Here is a 16,781-nt window from a genome sequence, read left to right on the forward strand (position 1 = left end):
AGATGACATGGAGTACCCAATCCTGCAGTTACTTTGTGCTTTGTAACCCCACATAAAATCAAAGCAGGGGGTAAGAGGAAGGTAACAGGTGGTATTTGTGGTAAGAGATTGCAAGGTGAAGCACTGTTTAATTATCTGATTTATAAGCACTACCACAGAACAAAATTTGGATAAGGCTTTGATTCCTTTAAACTCACTGTTAAAACTCCTAAGAGACTTCAAGCAGGACAATACTTCAAACTAGAGATCTCAGAGATTCCTGTTTAATTCAGTCCATTTCTTCCCCCCCCCCCCAAAGTAAAGGATAAAATACGCTCTATGAAAAAAAAAAAAAAAATCAGAAAACATTACAAAAATACATATTCAGCGCATGTAGCAGTAGCATTTTTCAGGTTCGTTGGACCACTGACAACTTAAACTGAAAGTCAGAGTAACTTTAGAGTAACTTTAATATTATTTTTAATGAAATATCACAGTCAAAAGCCTTTTATTACCAAAAAAAAAAGTCACCTACTGGACTACCACATACAATGTTAATGATATTGGCATTAAACATCCTTATCAAACAATGAAGCAATACACACTACTAATTGCCAGTAAAAAATGCACAAGCAAAAAACATTTCAGTAAAGTGTCATTTTTAAATGATTTTGATTAAGCAGTAAACAAAGATTTTGTGCAGACTGGTGAAAGCTTACTTGTGAAACACAAAACATGTCAGTGATGGAAAACAGGACTTGGCTAACCAAACATCTGCTATCCCATCATGTTTTAACAGTTATACTTGATTTTCCTCACAGAAAATTGTTTGAATCTCTACTCAGTATTCCTGCTATTCATTTTTACAGTTATCATTAATGTTGTTCATTTTTCTTCTCAAATCTATATTACTTTTATATTTTATTGATCTCTCAAAAAGCTTCAGAAAATATCTGTCACCATTTTGCATCTTTTTACTATGACATTAAAGGGAAATGACTCAACCAAGTTCATTCAGGAAACCGGTGCCAGAGACAAGAAATAAACCCACTTCTCTTGAATCCGAAGCTGATACATTATCCACTGCTTGTTGCTAATCTTCATTTGAGTACTGCTTCATCCCCCGTTATTACACTTTCCACAGTACACATCCATGTATTTTCAGACATCGCTTCAGAGATGACACTGGAATAGGCCACCTGAAGTGATCTTATGTCTATCAAATTTTTATACGTATACTCTATGTACTGTGCATTTCAAGTAGTATCTTAGGAGAGCAGAATATGTCTTTAAAATACAACTGTGAGGGCTATTAGCTCTTACTATGCTCATATTTTCATTTAAGATTCAGAATGGCAGTCCGGAAAACAATGTAAGGTCTTCTGGCTTAAAACTTCTACGGAAAGAAAATACAAGGGTCACTAAAGTAAGTTATTTTACAATGATGATAGATTGAATTTTTATTGTTTCTTATAAAAGCATTTTATTTTTGTCTTAAAAATGTATGAAATAATTAAGTTTCATCTATTATTTCAGCATAGAAATACAGAGCAGAAAAAATACTGTGTGGCTTAACTAATAAATTGCAGTAAGAATCATATAGTGGATTATCTTTGAATAATCTGTAGGCTAAAAATTATTCACTAGAGGTACTTAGCTAGGGCTTACACAAATTTCTGAAGACAAAAAAAGGCTGAATTCACTGGATAATTTATTCACAAAAGAGTACTCAACCATGACTAGCAGTGACTTTCACGCTACTGAAAAGTTCCCAGAGCAGAAAAATGTTTTGTAACATTGGTCTGACAGCTGGTCTCTCATCATGATTAAATGGCTTTTCCTTGGGTGAGCTCCAGAAATATGCTTGCGTTTGAAACGGAATAGTTTCAAAATTCCACAGTGGCCATTACAAAGTTTCTTATGTACAGAGTCTACAGCATAGCACAGAAGTGTTTAAATTTCTGGKTTTTTTGTTTGTTTGTTTTTTGTTTTTTAAAAGAGAGAAGAATCTTGTAAGCTATCCTTTTCCAGATCTCAAGTTTCCAGTTAGCCAGGAGTAAAATGCATGTTCACCAGTCTAGACATTCAGCTGAGGTACAGAACACCATCTTGCCAACTATCAACACCTGGCTTGTGAACTAGGTCTTGAGGTGTCAAGGAACTTCAATCAAGGACTCAATTATCCAGCTGTTTTATTATTGTGCTAGTAAGACTTATGAACCTAATACCTTCAGGATCATGAAAACCAGCATTTTCAACAGAGAATGATTTCCTGGTCCATCTCTGTGTTTAGAGCAAATGAAAATAAATGAGATAAAACTACGAGCATTCAACTAGAGAATGAGCTTCCTGAAGGTGGAGCAGTAAAAAAGCAGCTCCAGAAGCTCAAGTCACATTTGTTAGCCACAAATGGTGACTGTGCAATAATACCTCAGAGAAGAAGCCTCCCTCTGCTTGAGGAGGAGACAGATGAAGTGTCAACAGTCTTTGATTTTTTTTTTTTAAAGTGGGGCATACCAACCATAGGAAGTGGAGGAACAGCATTCAAGGCTTTTGCAGAGACCCCAAAATATTATGAATTATGGGGCAGCATTTCAAAGGAAGTATGAGGTCCTCAAAATCTCTGTCTAAAAATGTGCATATTCTGACATTTCCTAACAATCAGCACTATCTGTATTAACACCACAACCTCTTGGCACCATGCCTCTTCTGGTAACCAAAAGATTAGACTGCCACTAACAAAGTAGTTTAGTTCTACTTGATGCTTAATCTTTTAGATTAGCTTTCCTATTAATTGTCAGTTATTGTAAAATCAAGTGAAGACATAATTCAGTATACTAGGCAGTTTAAAAACTCACAACACTCAAAGAAGCTTTTCCACAAGACTGAGAAGATACTTGCATAAAACTGCCACTGGAGCAGCATTATATTCACTGGGAGTCAGCCATTGTCTTTGAAGATGTTCACTCAAATACATCTGGGGCTTGATATACATTCAAGTTGATACCTTCCATCATTTTGTCAATGTATGCAAGTAGCGTAAAATATATTGTCTGCTAGAATTATGACAGGAGGAACATTTTCTATTAAAGTCTCCTCTGATCAGAACTCCCATGCAGTCAACAACTGCATCTTCTTGATACTTCACTGTCAACTTTCTAAATCTCAAATGTCATTGAGATTTACAACGTTCCTGCCTGGTTCCCCATCCAGATTTTGAAGAACCAGTCACTGTTATTAGCAGGAACTGGCAGCCTGTAAATAAATATAATGGTGGAATTGCTAATATGCTCTATTTCCACCAAAAGTAATTTTTTTTTGCTAGATATGAAGGTGATGTCATGAATTCCACATGGTGGACAATTTCCTGCTAGTTATCCCTACAGCTGAAAGTGTCCATATATGGTAACTTTTTATCACATTAAAAAGTTATTCTTGAAACCATACCTAACTGAATTGTTTAGGTTTTTTTTTTTTTAAATCTATTATTGAACTAATCTTACTTTTACAGTGGATTAGAATTAATGAATATTTAATATTGGTCTCTCAAACTTCTAGTGTCCCAGCTACTTCCACATCTTATCAAAGGCACTTAATAATCACTACTTACCCAAGGAATGCAAGCAATTCCCCCTCCACCACCACTCTTCCACATATTTGACAGTTTTGATAACGAGAAGTGATTTCAACTTTTGGACATTCTATACTGGTTGAATTCTGAAAAGGTTTAAATATAAACTTTTATGAAGTTAATTATTTTGCCAAAAGAGCTATATGTATACAGAGCTAAATAATATCAGCAGAGAAAAAAAATCCTGTTGCTTAAGTACACACACACRTGCCTATATATATACACACACACGCACACACACTCATAAAAAAATCCATTAAGTTTTATGATGTGACATTGGTAATTTGCTCCCTTATTTGGAAAATTAGCAACTGCACTAATCATATAGGAATCACATCCATTTATGCAAAACTTCTATAATTTAGGAATCTGGGCTGCCAGAACTGCAGAACTGGAATCAAATAAAGAGGCAGTCACAGAGTTGTAAGGTGATTGGGGGGGAAGACATCAACAGCACACAGTGCATCAGAATTTGCAGAGCTTATTGATAATTTATGGGTGAAGAGAACATTCAAAGAAAATAAGGTTACAGCAGAAAAGCTAAGAGATCTCTGAATTAATATTGAAAACAATGGAGCAGTTCAGGGAAGTTCCTACACAAGAATTTTTATTTTTTAAGTGGATGTGTCAAAACTTGCCTTTTTTTGAAGGGAGCTTTTTTTTAAATTTATTTTTATTTTTTTTTTAAAGGGAACTTCTTTATGTTACCACTGACCAAAGTCTGATTTCCATGTCAGGTAAATTGATGAAACTTTCATAAAGAAAGAACTATTAGACATGCAGAAACATAATATTGGGAGTTTACAAAACTTTCATACAGAAAAGCCATACCTCACAAAAGCTTTTGATCAGCCTATAATTTGATGGATGCAGATATAGGATACAGTGACAAGATCTCTCACCAAAGATTCTTAAAAACCCCAAACCATCAGAGGTAAGGAGGAAGCTACTACTAATTAACAGCTGGCAAAAAATTAGGAATCACCTCAAACCTGTGCTGCTGAAAATATTTGGAAATGATCTGAAAAAAGGGGTGATAAAGTTTGTTAATGATAAAAAGCTATGTCAGATAGTAAAAACTAAAATGAACTGCAGAGGATTATATAAAGACCCTACAATAGTAAGTGAATGAGCAACAAATGCTTGGTAACGGATGGATAATCATATCCATAAATAAAGAAAAAATAAGACTTATGAGGAAAAGTAGCCCAACTTCACCTATAGAACATTATCTCTGAAACAAAAAATCCCACTTGAAAAAAATCTTTAAGTTAATATGAATAGTCCTATGAATAGGTCAAGTCAATGCTCAGCAACAATCAAAAATGCATTATCTCAGTAGTTATTAGAAAAAAGAACAACTTGCAAATTAGAGAAGCTAAAACAATACACTAATTCAAAAATCTATTAGATGAATTTAAGGAGCAAAAAACCCCTCATGGGACATTAAACACACAAATGTATTAAAAACACATTCCCACTAAAGAATTCTCCAAACTGCGGGAAGCCAAGGAGGTACACTAATAAAAGTATTGCTAGCTATTGGTTCTCTCTAAACATGTATTACTGACAACGGGGATGACACTGGTACCATTAGTCTGACCCAACAGAGCCATTCTTCCATCCACTGAAGTCATGGTGACACATAAGTARTTTTGAACTATGTAATCAACCAAAGAGATATAAAGCTTCATGATATCAACTGAGATTTATCTTAAACTACTTGTTTAGAATTCTACTAAATACTGTTAAGATTATTTAATTGAGGCTTACTGTTTACATGGCAATTAATATTTTCTATATTTTATTTAATAAATTTATAATTCCATTTCTGTTTCCATGCTCAGCTGCTTCTTTCATTATCAGTGATAGTGAAATCAAACTTCCAAGATATTTTAACTTTGACAGGAAAACCTGAACCTGTTGACTGATTAATAAGTGCTCTGTAAACTTGAAACTGGAATTAAACTCAAATGATGATCATGAACGGCACATAAAAAAAAATTGTAACATGCAATGGGAAAGACTGAGCTCACTTAGAGGCACATTTCCCTTTGATGCTTATTGAACATTCAATGGGTTAGAGCTGAGAGCATTTCCATACAGAACACAGGGATCTTACAAGCATCCACTTCTCAAAAGCAGGCAAAAGCAAGGGAAAGCTAAATAGTCTAGAGAAGTCACCCTGCGGTCAGAGCAACATCTGTGGGTACTCAAATACACTCATATCAGAAGGGTACTCTCTCTTCTACTCTCACTTTATACCTTTACTTTATTCATTGCTAACCTCCTCTCTCACAGACTTTTCTGTCTGACTTCTGTAAAACTCCTGCTCATCTCTTCCATTTTCTTTTTTCTTCAAAAATCCCTTTTCTTTGTTTTGTCCTTCCATTGATCAGATCTCATTGATCCCATCCAATACCTTAATAAGCAACACAAAAGTCATGGAAATACTGGAATTCAGTTTGCAGAAGTTTACTGGAAAGTTTTACAACCTTCTACCGCTCTCCTACTTTCTTACTTTACAGTATAAACTCCTCAGTGCAGATGCTGGGTATTACTCTATTTATATGGCATTCCATTCCTGGTTAATTGCTGTTGTCTCATTCCCAAAAGCACGTTTTTTTCTTCGAGTCCACAAACAGTTAGAAATTGTGTAGCAATCTCACACAGTGGAAGGGGATATACAAGCACAAGACCCAGTTAATCTTGAAGCATGAAGGTTATGACCATCAGCCCCCATTTTATCCTCCCCCTCCCTCTACAGCAATCCTGCTTTAGCTATTTCCATCTGTTTGTTTCTACTTTCCACCACAGGTAGAAAAGGTTCCTGTCTTCCCGGACCCAGTCCAGAAAAATGTTGGGGAAAGTGATTTTATCCTTTCAACTGCTGAGATTATAGATTATAGGTGACCTAGTCTCTTACTGCGTGAAAATAGTATTTTAATGCTTGCTACTTGCTATTAATCAATAGATTACCAGCAAATTGTTCCCGAAATTAAGCTGTTACAACTCATTTTGCTGATGTGTAAAGATTTGGAGGGGGGCGAGAGAGACAAAGTACAACAAAGGCGGAAGCAATAGGAAGCATGTAACCTCCTGAATACAAAAACTGAAATCGATACTAGCTACGTAAAGGATATAGAATTGTTAGAGGAACTCTGACAAGATTTGGAAGTGTTCCAAAAATAAGTACAATATAAACATAATCATACAAACAATTATAACTCTCAGAATTCCCCACGTCCTGTTCAGAGCATTGCACCGAGATGACAAGAGGCTAGCATGTGCTCTGCCATTCCCAGCTCCCCACAGCGACTGACACTGCCTGGACATTTCTGAATCAGCAAGTCTTACACGAGTTTTCTTTTTTTTTTTCCCAGGGGTCAATTTTCCCATTGATGCAAGGAGGATTTACACATGCAAGTCCCATTAACATTAATAGGAGTTACCCACATAAATCCCCCTGCAATGATAGGAGAAAAGACCCCATAGTCTGCAAGCATCTCAGTTCTAATGATTACCTGTCAAATGGCCCTAAGCATCATCATCACCAGAAAAAGCAGACGTAGCAGCTTCATGGCTGAAAATACTTCCAAAGAAAGGGTAACTAATTGCAGTCATACAGATAGGCAATACAACACCAGAAGAGAAAATGGCATAAAATTGACTGTTTGAATATTAAGGGTTAATCCAATTAACTAAAGTTAAAAAGAAAGTACTCATTAAAAAAGGAATTCAAACATATCAAAGCACTCCTTAGAAAAAAAAGGTGTGAATATTGCATGAGCTCCAAGGTGCTTGAAGGATAATACAGCTACTTGTTTAAAAATTCAATTAACCTTATCTTTCTTTAACTTGATTTATTAATAATCCTACAGACAAATTGCCAGTTTTTAAAAAGTCATGTTATCTTTTGAATACATCCTGTGTGACAAGCCTTAAAAACTACTTCAAATAAGCCTAACTCATTTTGTATGCTTAAATCATTTAATTCAAGAACAAAATGCAGTTCAATGCATGATTTCTGTAAAATACAAAGATCAACAGTCTTATCTATTGCTATTGCAAGTGAGCTATTAGGTACTCAAGTACCATAGGAAAAACATTTTATATTTCCATACACCATATGAACAAGACATGAAAACACTTTTTAAGCAACCAATGTAGTGTAAAGTCATAGCCTACAACTTTTAGATTATTCTGTCTTATCTAAAATCAAATTTGCAGAATTACCAACCTTTTGCTTCACATGGGCACAAAGCACTAGGAAGCTACTTTACATAAACTTGCTAAAATATATAAACAGACTGTCATGCAAGCCAACTTCAATCTTACTACAGAAGTCAATATTATGAAAGTAGTCAACAGACAAACATTATCAGAAAACCGCAGCGAACAAATGAACTGCTTTTCTTGCATAATTGAAAGAAAACACAGAAAGAAATGCACTTGCAAGCAAACCTTTAATTTTCATCAAACGATTTTTTTGTAAACACTGAAGACGAAAAGTTCAACTATGATCCCTATTACTGAAAGACAAACATGAACCAGGTCCTCCACTTAGTTCTTTTACAGATTTGTAGATGTTAAATACAATTACCAGATATTCATGCTTTCCAATACACATAAAAATTACAGCTAAACAAAGAAGCAGCCTGCTTATTATTATATATAAATAACTGCTTAATCACAAGCATCCAAAGATAACTGTAGCTTAACTTCGGAAACATTTCAGCCACATATTTTTCTGAGGACTTTGGAATTACACACACAATGATGCCTAGCCGATAAACACACAATGTAAACACTAACATACTGATTTCTGAAATGCAAGCTGGACATTGTATCATGAGGCAAGACAAAAACTGAAGTTAACTGTGTGAGTTATGCCGTAAAAAAATAAATRAATTGACCTTTATGGCATGAAGCCATTTTAAAGGCAAGGATGTGCACTGGAAAACTGCACAAAAGCCTGGCTGTCTCAATTTCAGGCAGTGCTGAATATTCATTATTTGATGGCATTTTCATTCATATATGGTATTTGCTTAAATACTGCATTTAAGTTCACGTTGAAGTTTAAACTTTGACTATCATCAAAATTCACCGATATAGGTAGATACATAGGTGATCTACTTGGTATATATTAAGATAAATCTTAAAGTAAAAGCTAAATATTTTTCATTATCGAAATATGCAATTTCAAGCACTGTTCAGAAGAGGTACAAGTCTATCACGGTCATTTACAACAACTTTCTTATTTTGTAATTCTTCATACAAACTAGGTTTATAAATACTTTAATAAATTTTATTGTATAAATATGCTTTATGATTTACCATTACAAAATGCATAATTTACAACTATCACACTAATTTTAATCCTATTACCCGGGATCAGTACAAACCTTTGGAGTTATAATCAGCTGAACATCCTCCTTCTTCCCCTTCCCCCAAAATGGCAGTTATTCATCATCTAAACTTCTCAGACACAGAACTTGCAAAAAATTAAATTACTAGCTTATCAGGGGCCCAAACAAATACAGGGAAAATAACATCAGGTATGCTCCATTTACAGACCTTAATTTTGTAGARAAGACTAGCATTAAGTTTAAGTAGTGCTATTTTTCTGATTATAGTAAATTAAGTCATTAATAAAATATTTGTGATCATGCAACAGTTATATCYTATTAAGAAACATTTTGTATGTAAAATAGTCATGTGAGGAATATCTGTTGGATTATATTTGCTTCTAAATTATGACATCAGTTTCAAAACCATACAAGAAATTTTTCATGATACAAATTAAACACGTTATTATGTATTCTAAAAATCACCCCAGAACCGTCACTACTGCCTTTAAGTTCCATTCGCAAACATCCAGCCACCTTGCAGGACAGCTTATGAAGCTCACATTCAGCTGTTGCATTATAATAGATCCAAAGATTTTTTTTTTTTGAAGAACTGTGATAACTTACACTAGAGGATCATCTTCAGATTTGTAAGTACACTTGCATATTTTTTCTTTTGATTAGTTTCAGCTTTGTGCCTGTTTGAAAGACGGAGGAGTCCTTCCAAAATGTAAAACAAAACCAAATTCTCTCCAAAAAATCATGAATCATATTTTAACATTTTCAGTTGAAATAATTTGTTTTATGAATTTTGTTTAGCTACTAACACCCTTGATCCGGTTGACTATGCCTTTATTTAGAATTCAGTGAAACTATTTGACAAAAGAGCATATTCAGACTAAGAACAGTAAGGCAATCACAAATAATACAGCTTTTTTTTTTTTTTTTAAACCTCTCTTTCTTACCCTTCCTCCCCTACTTTTTAGTCTGGGCCAACCTCTTCTTCCACTAAGAAAACAGAGCTACTTCATCCTTCTCTATGTTCTTGCTCAACAGTAGTACTACCTCTACCACTGCCTTCCTCAGGTGCAGGTTCAGGTTTTGTCTCTGGTGAATTATTGAATCCAGAATCTTCCGGTGCAAGCTCATCTTCCTCATATATAATATCTTCTGGATTTGGTGGTGGTGGGCAAAATTCCTCTGTAGGAAACATTTCTTGGAAAATAGTCTCAGCCTATGCAGAAAAAAAACATAAAATAAACTTTACCTTGAAATGTAATACCTTGCAGCAATATTTTACTGATATTTAAGATTAAACTCTGTTCTTTCAAATCAACAATGATTTAATACTTTGACAGTAGCATTAACACATGAGAAATCCATTCCTCACTGAAGTCCTCAAAAAGGCAATCTATCTTTTTAAGTTGCACTACTATGAAAGTCACAGTATAGGTTTTTTTTGAAACTGGTAGTCATTCTACATTCTATATTGAAAATGAAGAAGCAAATTTTTTGCAAGCAGAATGGTCTTTTCCACTGTAAAAAGATCCCTAGCTCCAGTCAAACATTAAGAGCTGTATAAGAAAGATCAGACCTCTTTCCAGAGAGAAGAGGGCATTTCAAGTGCCCAACACAGCCAGGAAATTGTTTACATGTGCAATCTACAACATCTCTCTAATGCTCTCATTAAACTTAAAAAGTTACAAAGAATTCCTGTTAGACATGATGAACCTATATAGCTTCCAATTCTGTTTTTCTGAACATGTCTACAGCTCAATGAAGAACTACTCCCATCCAATTGAGAATTATCCTTGAAAAATATGTATGTATACTTATATTCTACACATTCATCATTTATTCAAAAACCACATCTAACATTTTAGGTATTATGTGTTTGCATCTACATGCACCTATTGTGCTTTTCTGAAAAGAACAACCGTATATGCAACTTTTATTTAGATAAAAAGAGAGTTACTTTTAACATATAGCTCAAGGATTTTTTAAAAGACATTTATTCTCTATGCCATCAAGAATTAGAAATTAAGCACACACAGAAAGCTATGATGTCAAGTTCTCGACCACCGCAGTGAAAGACATTAAGAAACTTGTTCTCGATAACATCAGGTTTGTTGCTGTTGCAATGTAAAGAATACAACTAAAAATTCTGAGAAAAAAAGAACCCAAATAATACAATCTTAGAATTCTTGCAAACCAAGAATTTTATAGAAATGAGAGACAGGAAGCCAAAAAACCTTAAAGAACCCAGGAATACAAGGAGCTCTGTTAACTACTGTTAAACTGTTTTATAGGCTATCCTTGTGCAAATAACCTATCTACAGACTTATCTTTAAAAAAAGAGATAGAGATGCTTAGAAATTTATTTCCCGAATCAACATGCACTTCAAAGATTTTCATAAAGGCAAGTTTTCTTTTCCAAGTCCTTAAGTTTCTAAGGAAAATGGAGGCAACAGATACAGATCCTAGTCCTGTTTTGGGTTTCTACAAAGGCAAAGGCATACTGCCACTTGATTTTGTCTATTTAGTAAACTATGCCCTAAAGAAGACCGGTGATGAGAGCTCCCACATAGGCAAGAATACATTTAATCTCTACGTCCATACTGTTACCAGACACTGCGCTGAAAAGGCTGGCAGCAGGGTCAGTTAATGACAACTGCAAAGGTTGATTACATGATGCGGATTCCTGGACAAGAGGGAATTGTTTTCAGATTAATACATCATTGAGGATGTACCAAACAGCTTTCTGTGATAAACTTCATTGCCCACCAGCACTGCATTTGTATCACCAGTGCATAGATGTAGGACTCCATTTTTAACTGCTTAAATGACCCTGTCGAGTCTCAGTTCAATTTAATTTTTCATTCTGCTTCCTAAATTTCACTCTTCCATTCTCATTTAAAACCATTTAAAAGCAGTTGTAGGTTAGCATATGAAGAAATATGCCCCAAATTCTATCCTCTACTTCCAAAGCATGTTTTTTGTAATTACAAAACCCTGCCTGATACATTTGGGGAAGGTGTGTGTATGTGTGGGTGCAAATATGCTACATCCTACATAAAGTTAAGTTTCTGATGGAAAGAAAACACTTTTTAGTTAATTTCAAGCCTGCATTTGTCCTTATAACTCCAGAAAAAAATATATTTAAATTAATATATTTAATAGCGTATTAATGAAGAAAGTACCATATTTTGCATTAAACATAAGACAAACTACAGCAGACAAACATTTCAAATACAGTTCTGAACAAATTATTCTGCCTCCAATTAGTCAATGAATATCCAGTCCAAAAATGGTCAATAATTACGAGGTTGAATATGGAAAGAATTTCTCAGTATACGATGTAGGACATCATGACATTGATTATAATTGAACAATTTAATGGTATATAGTGCTTTCAGGTCTACCAATTTTTTAAGTTAACCTTATCCAATTGAAGTCATGCAGAATAACCAATAATAATTTAACAGTCCCTTCATTATAACACTTTGATACTTATTGTAAGTAATTAATTTAGTAAATAGTTTCTTCAATATTTTATAGTTAAGTGTACCAGCTTTCAAATGTGTAAGTTTGAGTTAAGCATTAAGACAAAAGCATGCAGAATACTTACACAGATATTCTCGTTTAATAACTGGTAAACCGCTTTAGGCTAAATAAAACTACAATGTTTTGTACACTGTTTTACTCTATCATGAGTATGTTGATGGCATGTATACAAGCTGTGTGGGCTTTCATAATAACTTTTAGAACACTACCGAACTAACAGTAGTACGAAATACAGTATATGAATTCGTATGAAAGGACAAATACAACAATTCCATAACTGTGAAATCTTTCTGGATTACAAACAAAGGAAAGGACAAGTACTGGCATGACATTTTAGTACTTCATCTTGTGCACATGAGAATGCCTTAGAAATCTGAAATACTTCAGGTAACACTTTATATTATTTTAGTGCAAGATAATTCACGTTAAGTTGTAGCAGTGGAAAAAACAGAAAGCTGGGAGCCAGATTCTTTACTTGGTCCATATATACAGGATTTGAGGAAATCACAATCAGCACTTTACATTTCGTTTAGCCTATCCTCAGGGCAAGTAAATGGAGATGTCAAAATTAAAATCAGTATTATACTAGAAATTTAACACTAAATTAAAATAAAGTAAGAATTAAGTCACTTGTATAGTGAGTTGTAGATGGATAATCATCTGTAAAAAATGTGGTACTGTCACTTCCAAATAATTTATTAATACAGTCAAAGAACATGACATACAGAAATTAGCAACACTGATGGTAATGTATATTTAAATCATGAAAAGTATCCCTAAAACAGTAAACAGCTTGGAGAATTGAATCTAATTTTTATAATCAATTCTATTTCTAAGAATAGACTAATGCATATTCACTGTATATATATATTTTTAATGTTCTGATCCATAAGTTTGCAAGTATCTCATGTAGAGATTTTGATCCCATTGCTAGGAAGATGAGAGCAGTTTGGGGGGAGCCCAGGGGCATACCGGCATACACATATGCCTCCTTCCTCTGCTTGTCTGGAAGGTACATGCATGCTAGCTGCGAAGGCTGTGTTCTGCCACTGAGTCTTGCTTTATCTTCAGTCTATTCTTCTCCCCCACCCTTCCACTTTTAATTACAGACATGCTTCACACTAAAATTTTTTCACTCTAATTAGTGTCTACTAGTTTCAAAGTTTAAAATGGATTCAAAACAATGCAACTTTTACTCTTTCTGAAAGCCAGTCTGTCAGGCTCTTGATCCTTTCTCCTGAGATCAGTTCACATCTACCTCATTGATAGTCAACAGATTCCACACGAAAGCAAACTACAAGACCTAGAATATTTAAACACAGCTTGATCTACAATACCATTACTTACATTGATAAGAAGAGGGCTGTTAAGTGAAAACAAAGTTGAATGCTAGAAAAGATGGCTGATCATAGAAATAGGATGATATAAATAAGATAAACTATGGCTATTTACTGTGTGAACTATATTGATCATAACTCTAAATTTGTTTTTAAATGTATTTAAACAGCTTTTAACTTGCAGTTTTAAATGGTAACAGTTAAAGAAAAAAAGAAAAAAAAAACTCATTTAAAGAAATTCATTTACAATTTAAAAGTGCTACCACAGTAATTTTCTTGCATTATTTTTGTCTTTATCCACCTGGGAGGCAAATTATTGCCTTGTAAAGCAAAATGAAGGGTACTATTAGCCCTTAATTATACTGTTCTGACCTTACAGTTCAGGCTATGTCAGCCTTTCCATTTTAAAATCTTATTTTAAGAGGTTTATGACTTAGTCATAAACCACCCCCCGCTCCACAACTAGATAGAAGACAGCATGCACATTTTCTGAAGGGGGCAGTTAAAAAAAAAGGCATTAAAAATGGTTAGAGCCAGTTAATCCTATAAAGGTGTAGAAGTGTTCTCACGTGTTAGCTCTAAAAGCACTCTGACATCAGTGTCGAGCGCACAATGAGAAGTTTATACGAAGTTCTCTGTGAATTTCTGTGCATCTACCCTCCATGACCTCAGGTTCTTCAACAAGCTGCCTCTTGCCAACAGAGAAGGCTATTTCACCCTCTGCCCACCTATCTAGTTTTGTCTAGGGAGGTTTTCACTCTTCACCTCCAATTTCAAAGCACTGGTTGCTTGTCTTAAATTGAGCACTGGTAGGTATGTTATGCCTGCTACTAGCAAGTCACAAATGGTTCTCAGTCCAGGATTCCAGTTAGCAGGAACCAAGTGCACAGATACCCAAATATTGAGGACTAAAACTCAAAACTGAATGCGAGCTGGTGTCAAATATTTTCAACAGGTAGAATGAGATACCCCTCAATTTCTTCTGAGACATAATGACACCATGCATTTTTAATACAGTATTAGTAAGGCAAAGAGAAGGTAACCTGCGATAGATAGTTTAACGTACCTGACTAGTAGTTCTGCCATTTTTTAAATAGGTTTCTGGCCATGTCCTGTGGGTATTAAACTTCAGTACTACTATGACAATTCTTCTACAGTTTAATTGTAGACAGGCTTTTCTGACCTTTCTTGATTTGTACTACTTCCCTACTACTTTACCTCCTCTTCAACCTTACAGGTAAAAGACTGCATATATTCCTCCTATATTTCTGAATTATTTGACAGTTTTTCCTTTCCACAATATTACAGCAAATAACCTTCCGACCAAGATCATCATCTTCAGGTACTACTGCCTTCTAGATTCCCTCTTTGTCCTTTCAGATTAACTGACTGCTACTTCTAATATTTCTATACTAATTGTCCTTTTCTGAAGTTTTTTCCATTCTCAGTCCCACTGACATTCACTTTCCTTGTTATGTAACAATTCCGTATGTCCAGCCATAAAGTAGCAAAAATATTTTAATATTAAACTACCTAGCATAAAACAGGATTACCCAAAACAAAAAAAAGACTACACTGGACCTCCTTAGGCCTCTGAAATGAAAGCTCTACAACCAAAACAACTAAGTTGCCTAACCTGCTTGACAGCACAGTCATTTCCCAAAGCAGAGTCTGGTCCAGAACAGACATAAACATTTGAAGGTAAGCTGTCATATGAATTTCTGTCGATGCCTGAAGAATCTCTCATGTTGAAGTATACAGCCCAGAGGACTCTGGGTTTTTCCAGTTCTTCATTTTCAGTCTCTAAAAAGGAAAAAGTGTTTCCAATAATCAATGTTCATGTGCAATAAGAGAAATATGGAATTTAGCACATTAAAAGTCAATTTATTAGCATGAAATTACTGTAATAGAGTATAAATATATATATTTTCAAAAGGCCAACTAAGGTGTTCTAATAGCACTTTTAATACAATTCTTTTTATAAGGTTTCTAGAAAGGATTTTTGTAATTAACCATTTAACATCATAAATCTTACCACCTTATTACAAATTTTAACTTTATCTTAACCAAAAAACATCCTTGAATCCATGCTTCTTTCACATGCTGTAAGTTACCAAAGAAAGGTTCTTTTTACAAAGTTATGTACTAAATAATGTTCCCATTTTCAAGTTGCCATTTTTCAAGTACAACACATTTCCTATCTTTTCACTATCAGTAGCTGCCTTTTAATTTCAAGAGCAAATAATGCGACTTTTTTGTTGCTTTCCTTTGAAAAGAATAACAAAAATAGAGGAAGGGAGAATAACTGTATGTATCCCCATATTTAAAGCCCTGAAATCAAATTTCGTATTATTTCATTTAAAAATAGGTAGAAGCGGTAACTTTATCCAGTTATCCGTATCTGTATTTAATTTTACTTTCTACTTTTTTCTGAGGTGCTTTCGATCATACTTCTGTTTTCCATTACAACTGTGAGTATGTAAATTCTATTTATTCTGTACGCAGACTGCTAAGTAAGAACCAATGTCACCAAGACAAGCACCAAGAAGCTTGGTCTAAATATAATACACAATACTCATTATGCATACAAAATGACCATAAATTATGCCTTGCTTGTCCATCATCTGTACCTTCTTGTAGTTACTTTGTACTTTGTATATAATCCTTCTGCACATGGTCAGCAAAACCTCTGAGAAGATGAAGGTCGCATTTCAACAGCGCAGAACACAGAGGAATACACAACATAGGTTCTGAGCTTAATAGATACTATTTGTTTGCCAAATTTGCTGTCCCCTTTTTGATATTTTAGTTCCTCCAAAATAAATGATGCTTGTAAAAGAGCTTGCAAGATTTACTTCTTTCCAAGGAAGAAACTTATAGATAACAATGACATTCAGAATAGTATTTTAAAACAGTTGAATT

At 34.4% G+C, this 16,781-nt stretch overlaps 1 protein-coding gene across 7 annotated transcripts in view; it reads right to left on the reverse strand.

Annotated features, from left to right (window-relative positions):
* Positions 1–7,578: 7,578 nt before the first annotated feature.
* Positions 7,579–16,781, reverse strand: part of CHM (CHM, Rab escort protein 1) — a 79,609-nt gene continuing 70,406 nt past the window's right edge. For 6 of the 7 annotated variants that reach the window (XM_026061272.1, XM_026061275.1, XM_026061271.1 and 3 more), the window contains 2 exons: positions 15,496–15,662; positions 7,579–10,192 (listed from right to left, as the gene is read on the reverse strand). In XM_026061272.1, the coding sequence (XP_025917057.1) occupies positions 9,986–10,192; positions 15,496–15,662 (374 nt within the window). In that variant the 3' untranslated portion in view covers positions 7,579–9,985. Of the gene's footprint in view, positions 10,193–15,495; positions 15,663–16,781 lie in introns of those variants that run through there. The other variant, XR_003252747.1, reaches the window with a different exon arrangement.

Source organism: Apteryx rowi, unplaced genomic scaffold (assembly GCF_003343035.1).
Source record: "Apteryx rowi isolate R43461 unplaced genomic scaffold, aptRow1 scaffold_179, whole genome shotgun sequence".
Lineage (NCBI taxonomy): Eukaryota > Metazoa > Chordata > Aves > Apterygiformes > Apterygidae > Apteryx > Apteryx rowi.